This window comes from Ammodytes marinus (genome assembly GCF_949987685.1).
Source record: "Ammodytes marinus genome assembly, chromosome: 13".
NCBI classification, from domain to species: domain Eukaryota; kingdom Metazoa; phylum Chordata; class Actinopteri; order Uranoscopiformes; family Ammodytidae; genus Ammodytes; species Ammodytes marinus.
Window position 1 is genome coordinate 22,974,149 of NC_137217.1, and position 14,868 is coordinate 22,989,016.

At 39.1% G+C, this 14,868-nt stretch overlaps 2 protein-coding genes across 3 annotated transcripts in view; one reads left to right on the forward strand and one right to left on the reverse strand.

The window, feature by feature from the left end:
• The window catches only part of LOC307259672 (hemicentin-1-like), a gene marked incomplete at its 5' end in the record, with an annotated part of 41,005 nt that extends 33,680 nt beyond the window's left edge, over positions 1-7,325 (forward strand). The window contains 13 exons of the mRNA XM_080039616.1: positions 483-764; positions 853-1,116; positions 1,776-2,051; positions 2,183-2,434; positions 2,987-3,262; positions 3,465-3,716; positions 3,833-4,108; positions 4,254-4,505; positions 4,622-4,897; positions 5,035-5,286; positions 5,385-5,675; positions 6,177-6,422; positions 6,773-7,325. Coding sequence (XP_079895742.1) covers positions 483-764; positions 853-1,116; positions 1,776-2,051; positions 2,183-2,434; positions 2,987-3,262; positions 3,465-3,716; positions 3,833-4,108; positions 4,254-4,505; positions 4,622-4,897; positions 5,035-5,286; positions 5,385-5,675; positions 6,177-6,422; positions 6,773-6,864 — 3,287 coding nt within the window. The 3' untranslated portion in view covers positions 6,865-7,325. The remainder of the gene's footprint in view (positions 1-482; positions 765-852; positions 1,117-1,775; positions 2,052-2,182; positions 2,435-2,986; positions 3,263-3,464; positions 3,717-3,832; positions 4,109-4,253; positions 4,506-4,621; positions 4,898-5,034; positions 5,287-5,384; positions 5,676-6,176; positions 6,423-6,772) is intronic.
• Positions 7,326-10,446: 3,121 nt separating this feature from the next.
• Positions 10,447-13,978, reverse strand: pafah1b3 (platelet-activating factor acetylhydrolase, isoform Ib, gamma subunit). 2 transcript variants are annotated; one of them, XM_080039386.1, is made up of 6 exons: positions 13,929-13,978; positions 13,538-13,631; positions 12,944-13,033; positions 12,678-12,794; positions 12,386-12,508; positions 10,447-11,930 (listed from the first exon to the last, which is right to left on the reverse strand). In XM_080039386.1, the coding sequence occupies exons 2-6, from the start codon at positions 13,616-13,618 to the stop codon at positions 11,670-11,672; spliced, it is 672 nt and encodes a 223-aa protein (XP_079895512.1). In that variant the 5' UTR covers positions 13,619-13,631; positions 13,929-13,978; the 3' UTR covers positions 10,447-11,669. The 2 variants fall into 2 exon arrangements, with proteins under 2 accessions (XP_079895512.1, XP_079895513.1); XM_080039387.1 differs by having other exon boundaries at positions 13,823-13,962.
• Between the last annotated feature and the right edge of the window lie 890 nt (positions 13,979-14,868).

Consider the following 14,868-nt stretch of genomic DNA (forward strand, 5'->3'; position numbering starts at 1 on the left):
CTAAACTCAGAGCACAGTGGTGCTTTGAACTAAATCCTAATTTCTTTTCCATTTTAGTTTAGCGTGATAGCATCCTAATCTATTCTATTAGGCAATTAAACAATGTACAGCTGGGGCTTATGTATATGTCATTAGATTGAAGGTATTTATTTGTTTTATAAATGGAATATTGATATTGATATTGAATTAAGATTTTGACCTGATGATGGCACCTCCTAAAAAAGGATCAAAGGTGATTACAACTTACCCTTAAGTGGATGAATATGTTTATCAAGGTTGTTGGCGACCCAATCAATATCTGTTTAGATATTTCAGTCTTGAAATCTCAAAATGGTGGCCAAAACACCAGATTTATAGACCAATAATGTAATCTGCGCTATCAAGGCTAAAAACAACTTTGAGAAGACATGACATTGCTTGTCGGCTGCAATCAAAAGTCTTCATGACACTTGTCTAAAGGCTTGTTTTTTCCTTCTTCACAGTGCCTATTTCAGGTGTGACTCTGAAGGCAAGCGCAACCAACCTGGTGGAATTCAATAGCACAGTAGTTCTCATGTGCTCGGTGTCCAATGGCACATCCCTCAATTTTGTGTGGTTGAAGAACAACACCGTGGCCGCAGCCAACGAGAGGTATCAGCTCAGCGATGAAGGCGCCACTCTCACCATAGTCGGTGTGACCCGCTATGAAGAGGGCCCTTTCATGTGCAATGTGTCCAATGGTGTCAGTCAAGGAATCAGTAACCCCGTAAACCTGAAAATCAGCTGTGAGTTTTTCCTCTATATTTTAGATATTTGGATTACTGTATGTCAACATGAAGCCCAATAACAATTTCATTCTGGTTGCTTCATCAGATGGTCCAAGTGATACAATGATGATGGCCATGCCCATGATGGACACCTACAGAACAGGATCTAACATCACATTGTCATGCTCAGCAAAGTCCAGCCCTCCTGCGAGCATTCAGTGGATGTTGAACGGAGTGGACCTAAATAGCAGTGGCCCAAAGCTTCAACTAGAGAGTGTTGAAGTGAACAAGTCAGGATATTATCAATGCTTATTTCACAACACAGTCACGTTGCGGTTTAACACTGCAAGTGCAACAATCACTATTGTGGGTAAGGTTGGATTTGTAATATTTTTAACTTATGAATATGATTGCTTCTTGTCAAAAGTTAGATTAGAAGATTGATACTGCTATTATGTCCCGTCCATTCAATGTGAAATTGGAGCAGCCACTTACCATTCAGTCTGGAAACAGGGTAATAGCATTTACTATCTATGGGTAATAGCCTACCAGCACCTTCAAAGTTCCATTATAACCATGTTACAACTTGTGTATTTAATTAACGCAAATACTGAAGTGTAAAAACAAAGAAGTATGTGTTTTTTTTGGGTTATGTGCCAGACTCTTTCTGGCTGTGAACATTGGCTTACTGAAATCTTGTTGACCTCATTGCGTCACCAAAGAAACCACCAGATACTCATTTTTGCACTTAAGTGTTAACCTTTGAGATGAATGATATGTGATATGGTAATTAGTGAGCTTCAGAGTTGCTGGTTCGTGAAATGTGTTACCTTTAGGTTGAGCAAGGCTAGCCGTGCCCCCCTATTTCAAAAACTAAAATAATCTAACCGACTGCCCTCTCTAGCTTCCTATATTTAATGGATGGATATCGGAGTGGTATCATTCTTCTAAAATTTTCCAGTCGAAAATGCCATATTCACTCAACCCACACTAACATTTAAATGACTAAATTCCCTTACCATCCTCTAGCGCCACTGGCAGCAGTTGGACTGTATTCTACAGGGGGACCAGCAATACATGAGGAGTCGTTCACTCTGCATTGTGAAGTGAATGGAACTGTTGACAAAATTCAGTGGTGGAGGAACGGTAAACCTATTTCCACAGACAATACAACAGTCTTTGAGATGGCCAACAAGACTCTGATTCTCAACCCAGTCAAATTATCAGATAATGGAAAGTATCAGTGCAAGGCTTTCAATGCTGTGAGCAACATGACCAGCAGCCCCTACACAGTTGAAGTAAACTGTAAGTATTTTTAATGTTTTTCTTTTTTTCTCTTTTCTCTGCGGATTGATACATTGTGCACCTGAAGTACCGCAGATACACAAATAGCAAAAATCTTGAAAAATAAATAATGAATTGTCTGACATTTAAAGATGGCCCAATGGAGCCAGTGATCGATGGGCCGTCCATGGCTCTGGCAGGAGAACAGGTGATCCTCAACTGCTCAAGCGCTTCCCATCCTCCTAGCCACATCAGCTGGTACTTCAACGACCACCTGATGGCTAACACCTCAGTGTTGAAAATTGAAAATCTGACCCCAAATATGACCGGGAAGTACATCTGCAAAGCCTTCAACGATGTCACGGGCAAAAACAGCACCGCCTACACGATGCTCACTGTTTTGGGTAACTTACTATATAGAAATATGTTGACATTTTTGCTAAAGCAACTAATAGATTTTCTGAACTTTGCACATAGCCAGCAAGCTGTTTTCCACCTTAACTGTGCCATGAGGTACTTTTAAATATTTCTGAAACAGTCAAATTTGTTACAAACATGTAACAGCAAACGAGTCAGTGCAAAGAATGCTATTTTCATATAGATTTTCTTAATTCCTTTGTCATGGGTACGTTCACCCAGGAACTACAGCTGGGTAGTAAAAACACTACCGCTTTTGTCCAAAGGGGCTGCAAGAATGAACACACACTGAAAGTTCCTTGGAGTTCCTAAGATTACCTAAGATTACCTACGCTAAACAACTCCTGGCTGAGTGGTTTCAATTTTCTCATCTAAGAAAGCAAATACTATCAAAAATAACTTTTGCTTCTATTTTCTTGTTTACAATTTTTTATTTTTTTGTCTACCAATTAACTAATAACTAATAACCCCAAAATTCATTGGAGTTGCTGTGCTTACTGTAATGGCGTCTATCCTTTTCATTCCATATCTTTCCACAGTTCCAGTGACAATGGCAGCGATAAAAATTGGCGGACCTCAGCCAATCCTTAACCACACATTCACACTCACCTGTGAGACAGCTGGAAGTGTAAAGTCAATTTTGTGGCTGTATAATGGGTCCCCGCTATATCCTGGCAACACAAGAAACCTCTCGATGGATAACGTCACCCTCACCTTTGATCCTGTCATGTTCTCTGACAATGGGAACTATACGTGTGAAGCTTCAAACCCACTCAGCAGGAATAACAGTGGAATCTTCATGCTTGATGTTTTTTGTGAGTACTCAGCACCCAGTTTACCCTGGGCCCTTATCCCCTTTTGGTGGGAAGGAATGTTTTGGCACCCTCATACACTTTAATATTGAAGTTTAAAAAAAAACAAAAAAACAATGTTGCTACACAATTATTCATGACGTAAATGAACACAAGTTATTTAGATGAATACGATGAGAGCCTACTGTCTCCTCTAATGTTGCAGTTGGACCAGGAACACCTATCATTGACGGGCCAGCCTACGCTAAGACAGGATCTAAAGTGGTCTTCAACTGTAGTGCCAAGTCGCAGCCTCCCAGTCACTTCAGCTGGTGGTTCAACGGCTCCAAAGTGGCCAATACGCCAGTGTTTGAAACTGACCCTTTGTCTAAAAACATGAGTGGAGAATACACCTGTGTGGCCTACAATAACAAAACCCGCAAAAACAGCACCGCATACACTATGCTTACTGTCGTTGGTGAGTCTTGGATAGCTATTTATACTATTCGTTTCTATTTAAAGAAAAACACCTCTGTCAAAAAGGAGAGATGACTCACTAGATACATAACTAACATTTTCCTTTCCCTTTTTCAGATCCTGAAATAAATGCACAAGTAGAAACGCCAATGAATCCTGCCATCGAGGGTCATCTTTATATGCTAACATGCAATGTGACTGGACATGTTGAGCATGTGTACTGGATGAAAAATTATCAGTACCTGCATGAAGACAACAGAACACAGTTCTACATGAATAACATGACGATCAAATTCAACCCACTAGAACGCAATGACAGTGGAAGCTACCAGTGTATGGCTTTTAATGCTTTTGGGAACGCGACCAGCCCCCCTCACATGCTCCATGTGAAGTGTGAGTAACATTTAGAATATTTATGTCATTCTGAAGTTTGAGTTAGTGACAATTTGATCATTTGTTTGACAGTTTAATAGAATAATGTTCACCAAGTTATTTAGATGAATACCATGAGAGCCTACTGTCTCCTCTAATGTTGCAGTTGGACCAGGAACACCTATCATTGACGGGCCAGCCTACGCTGAGACAGGATCTAAAGTGGTCTTCAACTGTAGTGCCAAGTCGCTGCCTCCCAGTCACTTCAGCTGGTGGTTCAACGGCTCCAAAGTGGCCAATACGCCAGTGTTTGAAACTGACCCTTTGTCTAAAAACATGAGTGGAGAATACACCTGTGTGGCCTACAATAACATCACCGGCAAAAACAGCACCGCATACACTATGCTTACTGTCGTTGGTGAGTCTTGGATAGCTATTTATACTATTTGTTTCTATTTAAAGAAAAACACCTCTGTCAAAAAGGAGAGATGACTCACTAGATACATAACTAACATTTTCCTTTCCCTTTTTCAGATCCTGAAATAAATGCACAAGTAGAAACGCCAATGAATCCTGCCATCGAGGGTCATCTTTATATGCTAACATGCAATGTGACTGGACATGTTGAGCATGTGTACTGGATGAAAAATTATCAGTACCTGCATGAAGACAACAGAACACATTTCTACATGAATAACATGACGATCAAATTCAACCCACTAGAACGCAATGACAGCGGAAGCTACCAGTGTATGGCTTTTAATGCTTTTGGGAATGCGACCAGCCCCCCTCACATGCTCCATGTGAAGTGTGAGTAACATTTAGAATATTTATGTCATTCTGAAGTGTGACAATTTGATCATTTGTTTTACAGTTTAATAGAATAATGTTCACCAAGATATTTAGATGAATACGATGAGAGCCTACTGTCTCCTCTAATGTTGCAGTTGGACCAGGAACACCTATCATTGACGGGCCAGCCTACGCTGAGACAGGATCTAAAGTGGTCTTCAACTGTAGTGCCAAGTCGCTGCCTCCCAGTCACTTCAGCTGGTGGTTCAACGGCTCCGAAGTGGCCAATACGTCCGGGTTTACAACTGACCTCTTGTCTTTAAACATGAGTGGAGTATACACCTGTATGGCCTACAATAACATCACCGACAAAAACAGCACAAACTCCATGATGCTCACAGTTATTGGTGAGACAACGTGATATGGGTTTGACTTTTTCAGTTGCTTATTATGTGACTCAATAACGGATCAAATATTTATTTTGTGTTTTCTGCCCACTCCACAGAAAAAATAAAGTCACTGAGAATCAGAAACAACAGCGTTCCAATTAACACCAAGAGCCTCACTCTCACCTGTGAGGTTGATGGGCCCTATGATTCCATCTACTGGATGAAAAACTACACGCGCCTCGACATGAACCACTCTGCCGCACGCAACACAAACATGTCCTACCACATGGAAAACAATATGCTGTTCTTCACTCCAGTGACAATCTACAATGACGGGACATACCGCTGTGTGGCTACCAATAAGGCTCGTTCACATGAAAGCGGCCCATACACGCTCCTGGTGAACTGTGAGTGCTGTAGGGAACAGTGGATTTTTATCCTCCATAATTTAAATCAATCATTTAAAAAATGCTAAATGTTGCATGTAAAGTGTTTCAATGTTTAACTCCCTTACAACATCAGTATAAAGTAAAATAATGTTTTGTATTATCATTTGGGTGAATTATCAGGTGTTAATATGTTAACATCCCATTTTCAATAACTGCTACTGCCCAGTTGAAGTGAATTTTACGAAAACGGTGATTGATAATTGAGCATAGTATGAAAATAGCGAAAGGACAGAACTGAACAAATGCTATAATAGGAATCGCCATGCAATAGTCTTGAGTTTGGCCACGATGAGTTCTGGAAAGCTCCCCATATGCTGCTCAGAACAAATGTGTTTTAAGAGATTACACTAAAATGTATCAGTTTGTGCCAAATCAACACAATCATCCTCATTGTACAGTACGTTATTCTGACCCACTGTCTCTCTTTCTCTCTCTCTCTCTCTCTCTCTGTGTTTGCAGATGGCCCTCTGAATGTGACAATCACTGGTCCAGATTCAGCTAAACTTGGCTACACCGTGTCCCTGACATGCTCAGCTGAATCTCAGCCAGATTGTGACTTCAGCTGGTATATAAACAGTCCATCATCGCCGGTTGTCCGTACTGGCTCTGTTCTCACCTTCCCTGTGTTAGCCAGTGGGAACTTCATATGTAAGGCGAGGAACCCGGTGACCAATATCACAATGTCCCAGACTAAAGCCTTCACAGGTGAGTGATCCTACCTTTTCTCTCCTTATTTTGTATGTTTGACGTGTTCACTACAGTGTCTCCACAATAGGTTCTGTCTGAGCAACATAATGTGATTCAAACTCAATCCAAAACTGTGATGGTATCATTTGAAACTTTTTAGTTGTTGCTTAATTTGTTTTGGAAAAATGTATTGACAGCTTTATAAAGTGGAATATTTGAAAAAAATAATTATAATAATAATTCTAGTGATTACAACAGTTAAACACCATCAAAATAGATAAAATGATTTCCCATGTTGTGTTAAATGTAACCTCAGAATGACAGACACCATTCTTTATTCATTATGTCTGTCCCTCTCTCCCTCTTAGCTCTTAACTCCAGCCCCATGCACATCCCATCCCAAGGCGGTCTGATGTTGATGGGTCTGCTGGCTTTGTCTGTCAATGGGCTGTTCAACTGAGTCCTCCACTCTGAGAAATCCAGTCAGACCTAAAGGCCTCTTGCTCCCTCTACAGTCTTTGTCAACAATATTACTGTAAAATTATTTATGATGATGATTTATCAGATTTATTTAAATGAATGTACACTACAGAATAGTAACATTTACACTACTGAAATGGCAAAGTGCATTATTATTGTTTTTCCCTGTTTTGTGTTTTGTTGTTATGGTAAAGGTTATCAATATAAGCAAGGGTAGTTGTATTATTGTGGTGTTTCCTATATTTGCCTTGAATTGGTTTATTAAAAGAATACTTCATTACACGTTTATAGTTAAACAAGGGGAAACAATGCCAGTGTATCCCCTTGAAATACTTTCATATACTCACTTTTAAGACATTCCACTTTTTCTGTTATGGTTGATAATGTTAAAACTGTAAGCCAATGTAAATTAATTAATGAAATGTTTATTTTATTAATCAATAAAAAAAATCAACACAATCAATTATGTCTGAAGTTTATTGACGGGGCTACAGTGTCTTAGTGCTGATACAGAAAGCAGTCATGCAAACTTTCCCTAGTGAAATTGTTTTACAAATAAACATTACAAAAGTATAAAAAAAATATGATAAGACATTATGTAATAACAGCTATTATTGCATAATAATCACAAACACGTTTATATAGAAGGAGTGCTTATTATGTTGTGTTGTGTTGCAATTGTAAGCGTTGTTCATATGGGGTTGCTGGGACCAAAATTCCTGCTGCTCTTCGGTTTGGAAAACCACCTGCAAATCTTCAGGTCCTTATTTTTTTCCATCTGGCAAATTTTTTTCACTTGTGGTTCGGCAGGTAAATGATAAGAAGAAAAATACAAATTATGTTTTTACCAAGCAAAATCATTTAAAATATACTGAATAATACAATATTTTCACATCACTTATGAGTGTTTTTTTTTACCTGATTATTTAAAAAAATCTCAAGAAACTGAAATGAAACTCACATTTTGCATACTTGCCATTGCGCCTGGCAGACTGCGGGCAAAGGCACAGTGCATTTACCATCTCTCTTCCCTTTTCTGAGATGGACCAAATACACAAAGACAGAAGAACAAAATGGGTCAGGACAATGTAGAATGCTAATTATGAGGCTTTGCTTACACATTTACTGTTTGCTGTTTTTACCTTTACAGTTACACCACCGTTTGTGCTGTCCTGGGGTGTGGATTGGGTTTGCAGTTGTCAGTGGTTCTCCAACGACAGAGCCTACAACACAAAATATACCACACTTTTTTTCTTTTCTTTTTTAAATAGAGTAATAACAAGCATTTGATAAATGAATTAATGCAAACACATAAATATTTTTTACTAAACATGAATTTAGCATACCATCAGTGAAAGTACTGACATTCAAGGATTGTTCATGTGTCTCAGGAACTCCTTTGGAAAATGAGAGGAAAAAAAATCACAATAGAAAATGCACAGAATGTAAACTTCCTTTTAAAACGTATTACATTGTCTCATTCTATAACGTATTCAATACCTTGACTGTGATCGGTAAAAATAAGCAGTACAAGAACCAACAGCAAAAACATCTTTGATCCCATGGTTTGGTAAAGGACGGTACAGTACAGTTAGTCCAGAGGAAGAAATCCTATGTGCACTATCCTCAGTCTTCGAAAAAGGAATAAAAGGGATTTTGTTGTGACTGCTTATAAAGGATGGTGTTGATTTCTGAAATCAGAGCCATGACACATTCATCAGTTGCCAGTTATTTAAAACATGTCTTGGCCAACCAACACCTTCACAATGGGTGGCTTTGAATAATAGGAAATATGCATCTTGGCCAAAACAACCTCATTGTGGTTTTGACTAGTGTCTCCTTGTCGTGAGACAGTGAGGGACCTGCATGTTACTGACCTCCACTAAAGGAGCATTTTTATGCCAAATGTGGCCATGTTTTTTAAGTCCCTTTAAGTGAATATTTTCTTACATAGTCTTGTTATCATATAATGATCTTACTTTGATTAGTTTCAAAGTGTGTCACATACACTTTTTGAGTTCTATGCTTTGTCTTACTGATCCAAGCTGATGTACATTTTTGTCTTTGGCAAGCATTTGATATACTGTACACGGTTGCCCATGAAGTTGGAATAAAATATTTCTGACCTCTTCTCATGAAATGATTGTGACAATGTGAATTATTTTTGATAGATAAAGAGTATATCTTCTCAAAACTGTATTGGTCAATCTCATCCAAACATATCATAGTGAAAATTAAACCTCAATTAACCTTTGCAAACTGTGTATGCAAGCTAAAACAAAATTGGGGGAATTGAACAATAGGAAGGATTTGTTAAAATGTCAGAACTTTGGTCAATTGAACATGAAACACAAATTCGACGGTATTTCATGCATGGAAATGCCCAATATTACTCTTTCAAATGTCACTCACTTACTAATATTGAGTATGACCTAGGCATTACAGCTTGGGCACTGGCGACATGGTGTCTTTATGGATGAGAGCCGCTATACCCTTGACCGTATAGATGATAGACACAGGGTGCTGGGATTAAGTGGTGAGAACCTCTGTGATGACTGCATCCAGGAAACCACTGAAGCAGGTGGGGTCTCAGTGATGGAATGGCCTGTTATTCATTATGGAGGAAAAACACCATTAGTGGTGCTGGATGGAAATGTCAAAGTACAGGTACATCCTGGAGAACCATTGCCTCCCACCAGCAAGAAGGGTCTGGTAACAAGTTTAGGCTGCAAGACGACAACGCAAGACCACACCTGCTTGCCCAAGTTTGGTTTCAGCCTGAATACACAGTTTGCAATGGTTATTTGTGGTTTAATTTTCACTGTGATATGTTTGGATGATATTGATCAATAAAGTTTTGAGAAGACATACAATTTATAAATCAAGAATAATTCACCTTATCAAAATCCTTTCATGAGGAGAGGTCAAACATATTTTATTGAAACTTCCTGGGCGACCGTGTACTAACACAAACAATATGGAAGGAAGCTGATACGTCAAAAAGATATTTATGCTCGTCTTACTTACTGCTTCAGTGTTGGTGCACATAATGAGACTTACGAACATCCGTTCCCGCTAAAGGCATTTCAGGATATGCAGGCTTGCAATCAATATCAATGGGTGCTTGCAACACCACTGCAATGGATACATTACTGACACATTTAAGATAATGCTTGCAGGGATCCAGACTACAGACAGGATTGTAAGTTTGAGGTGTTGTATTATGTGTGACAACTGCTGGAAGAAGTGCAAGTATTGAATGTTGTTGACGAAACTACTGCAGGTTAAGAGCAAAACTAGACTTGTTCACTCTCCTCAAGTTTCAAAAATGCAGCTCTGTTTTTAAACATGTCTGAGCCCGGAAGAAAACCGGTCAACCAACAGCAATTTATCTCTTGCGAACCAAATGTGTGTGCAGTATGTGTACTCTTTATGAACCTGCTGGTTAGTGGTCAGTCCTCCTGAGGCATACAAATGTTGCACTTCATCTGTGACAATCAACGTCTCATTCTTAGTATCAGCATGCAGGTCTGATAAATCAATCAAGGGCAACGACACCATCTCTTATTTATATTTAATGCATTCTTCCATCACTTACACAATCAGCAATCCTGAAGCATAATTCAATTTGTGTAGCACAATCCTTATCCAAGCGGCTCGGAGGCATTTTAGTGTGAAGTAAAGCCTTTTGAGATGTTGCAGATGGGATTAAACTTGAGGCACAAGCAACTTCAGATATTGCAATTCAACTTCATAGCCTACTGAAAATACATCTATATGTTCGCAAAAAAGCACAGACTCTCACATCAAAATCTGTTGCTGTTACAATAGGTGAAGCAATAAGGTACAAAGACTTGTGACATAATAAGGAGACAGTAATAGTCAATCAAAATCATTTGGTCATTCAAATTAACATAATACAAAAGACATCAGACATCACAACGGAGCAAATAAAGCTATTGCCAAAAAAAATTGTAACTCAAAGAACTTAGTGAAACTGACAAATTATACATTAAGGGCAGTACTTGTAACTTGTTTTTTTAACAGACATATCCTGGTGCCTAAAGAGTCAAAGTCTCACACCCTTTTCCACCTAGTTCCTGTTCGAGTGGCTGGATTGATGTATTTTAAAGGAAGGTGTCTTCTGAAAATCACATACCCATCCATATTTATAAGGTAGATTAGGCTTGGATATTCTCATGAGAGCTGTAGCTATGAGATCGGCACTGTTTCAAAAAAAGTTTTTGATAGGAGCAGCAACTAAAGCTTTGACATACAGCATGTCTTCTTTAGAGGGAAAATTCGCTGCATCTTTTTAAAGGTTTCGTTCATAACCATTAGACATCAGGATTTTTTAAGTATTAATATGTCTTCCAGAGATATCGTTTCATAGTATAGTGCAGACTGTTGAGTCATTGACGTTGGCCCCTATGGATGACACACAAAGTTCCCCTTATCATATTTGTAGTTTGTATCAACCATACGGGTTTCAATGGAAAAACCGTTTGAGAACCAAAAGCTAGTGGAACAAATGTTTACCGGGAATAGAGGCAGGACTTTGTCTCTCTATAGCACATTTAATTTCTATCTAAATGAACACAATAAACGTAATGGTCCCCTTATCTGTAACAGTGGTCACCAACCCTGGCCATGAAGAGGACTTACGCAAATCATTTGGGTAGCTCTTACCCCTTAATTATCTATCTAAACGATCATTCGAGGTGTTACTCTTTGGAAACAGGGATGAGGACCACTGCGGTTAGTGTACGTTTGTGCCCTGGTTGATCAGTTCTCAGCTGGCTTATCTAGCATGGACTTGAGATGTGCATGCAGGGGACCGCACACAGCCTGGTAACCCTGCGGGGTCAGGTGAAGGTAATCGTACATGTCCTGATGGGTGATGCTGCCATTGGTGTTGACGAAGCCGGGGTCCACGTCCAGGAAAGAGGCGTGTGGGAGAGGCAATACAGCCTCCTCGACCAGCTTGTTCACCTTGGCATTACGCTCCCGCAGTGGGTTTGGCAATTTACCCCTTGGCAGTAAACCCTGGGACACAAACGTATTGCTGTTATTATTGATAAGGACGTGGAGCATGTTTAACAATATTTCTAAGAAATAAACACATCAATGTAAAAACTGTTTGCTATCAAAAAAGGGATCTTTCCCCAGATGAAAGTTGGGCTCAAGCAGACATTACCTACTCACCCACATGTCAGTTTTTTTTCTGAGATGTGGGTGAAAGAAATGAAGTAGTTTCCACCTTAAGCTTCTTCCACACAATTAAAGCCTTTGAAACAAGGTTTGAAATGTAGCATTTACTGAGATACTGCAATAAAATACTGAGTTCAAAAGTCTATTGTTGACCTTATCTCACAAAGCTGAGATGGAACTAAAATGGGTGACATGCCTGTGCAGGTTGATGGTTGAATGAGCTTCAACTGACATGCAGGTGGGTAAACAAAAGCTTCATTTAAGGAATGCATCAGAAGACAAAAACCTACAAGTACAAGTGTCCGGGCATTGGGGAGCTTGTTCTTGATGACTTGGACAATAGCCATGATGCCTCCACATATCTGTTCAGGTGTGTGACCATGATTGTTAGTGCCTACCCACAGCACTACCACCTACAAAAGAGAAAGTAAGGCATGACTGAACACATTGTCATTTGTAATCGAGAGTCCTGGGTACCTGGAATTTGGATTTTAGCCCAAAATTAACCACAATAACTTTTCTGTGGGAATAAACAAGCACGTCAATAATGTTATTTTTATATCTTCAAAGCAATGATCTGACCTTTGGGTTCATGTTAATCAGTTCATCGTTGCTCAGTCTCCACAGCACATGTTGTGTTGCATCACCTCCCACTCCAAAATTGAGGGCATGGAGAGGCGAGAACAATTGCCTCCAGATCTGCAGACAGATCACAACAACAAAGTGTCCACATGTTGAAACCTAAGTTCACACAATTCATCAGTTTGCATGGCTGTTTAGTGGAACAAGACAAGCATTCAAGCGCTGCACACGGAACCAGACACGGGACAGTGTGATCTGTGTTTTACCCCAAACTGGTGCATGAGCTGAATGAGAGAGTCTCCAACAAACAGGACATCAGGTTCTTTGTCTTTGCTGTCAGACACAAAGCGGTTGTGCTACGAAAAAAGAAAAAGGGAGAGAAAAACAGTATTTTTACACAGCATAATAAGGCATCCCTCTAGATGCCATCTCACATGGAGACATGTATACAAACTGTCTCTTGTATATACATGTTGTTATTAAATGATATTTGGAAGCTTGATTTCTAGATATAACATCTTAACAATGGATTAAATATATTGCATATTCAGGAACAACTAAATTACAGAAGGACTGTCACAATCGTATTTTAAATTTTTTGAGGAAACACTAGGACATTAGGCCTGCAGTTATATCTCTGAATACCAAATACACTTGTGTTTTGCTAAATTAAATGCTGTTATCATAAAAGGAATATGCAGAAGAATATTTCAAACTTGTTACCAAATACATTTCGGAATTTAACGTTACCGACAATACAGGTTAAACCTGAAAATGCATGGCTGTTGTTATGCTGCAGCTATTTAAAAAAACAAGGGGAACAAGTAACAGAAAGCACGTTATAATATATTTTCACACACCAGAGACATCCATCGTCCATCTCCCTGGATGTCTTCACATGGAGTGGGTGTGGCGGCTGGATTTGGGTCTTCAGCACTCATGACTTGGCTCTATCTGTGTTGGTAAAGCAGTCACGCAGGGTTTTTGGTAGTTTTTAAAAACGGAAACGAACCGACAAATCAATAGGCTATACAGCTATATTGCTAGCTGACTCAAAGGAGGCGTGCAGAATTAGCCACAGTAGCTAGCCTACTGGCCTACACACAAGATATATGTTGTTTAGCAGATAAATAACGACCACTCACTATTACACAAACATTTGTTAAAACTTGCAAGCTTGTAATGTGCAAAAGGGGAAGGCAGAGCTTTATATTACGGCTACATTTAGAGATATTACTAAACATAGGCTACCATAAAATCAAAAAACCGTCATCCCCCAATTCAGTTTCAGGAAGTAAATTTTCGCTATAGTTGCCAGTACCATTGTTTGCTCCACGGGAACAAAAATATATGTTTTAAGATATATTTAGAATCAACCGAAACTTTAATAACACCATTCGCTTTGTTCTATATTTTAGGTTGTATAATTTAAGAAAATTAGATATGAAACATCGTTTAAGTTAAGCAGAATATAAAAGATGAGACCGTTTAAACCCCCCTCGTCTTTGTAAGTGGACTCGCCCTGGTCGTTGGTGTTCGTGGGAGTTGGTGCTGCGCAAAGCAATACATATGCGTCATGTTGCTGAGCAACGATACATTTGCAAGCGGTACTGTGGAGAATTTCGGTGAGTTGTTGGTTAATAATTGTATGTTTGTGTCAACAAAATCTTAAAAGGTTTAACCTCATTATTGAATGGTTTGTTCCTGAAGTTAAGGTTAGTTAGGCTACTCTGTTTCTTAGCAGCTACAACTGAAGACTAACTTTAAACACGTGTGCACCTAGCTAAAGTGCACCTGTTGGTTGAGGTTACTCACCTGCTAGCCTTTGTTTAAAAGTTATGCTTGTACATGCATGGGTCTTGATGGTATATCTGGTTTACACCCATAGATAGTACACCTCAGCCCCCACAGTGAATTTATAGTTTTACAACATTTATAGCTTATATTATTTTTAATAGTTTTCACATGTGCGTTGGATTGGTTCTTGAAAAAAGAAAGAAGTGTGTTGTAATTCATGCATGAAACGCTTATAATAATCGCCCAGTCTTTAAAACGAGCGAAAGAATAGCCTGACAATGTTCGGTTGGTAGCATAGCCTACTTATTTTTAATTTAATCAGCAGGTAAAGTGGGGTCACAATAAGGAACAATGAACCTCTAATTGCTTTTAACTGCAGTTTATTTAATTTTAT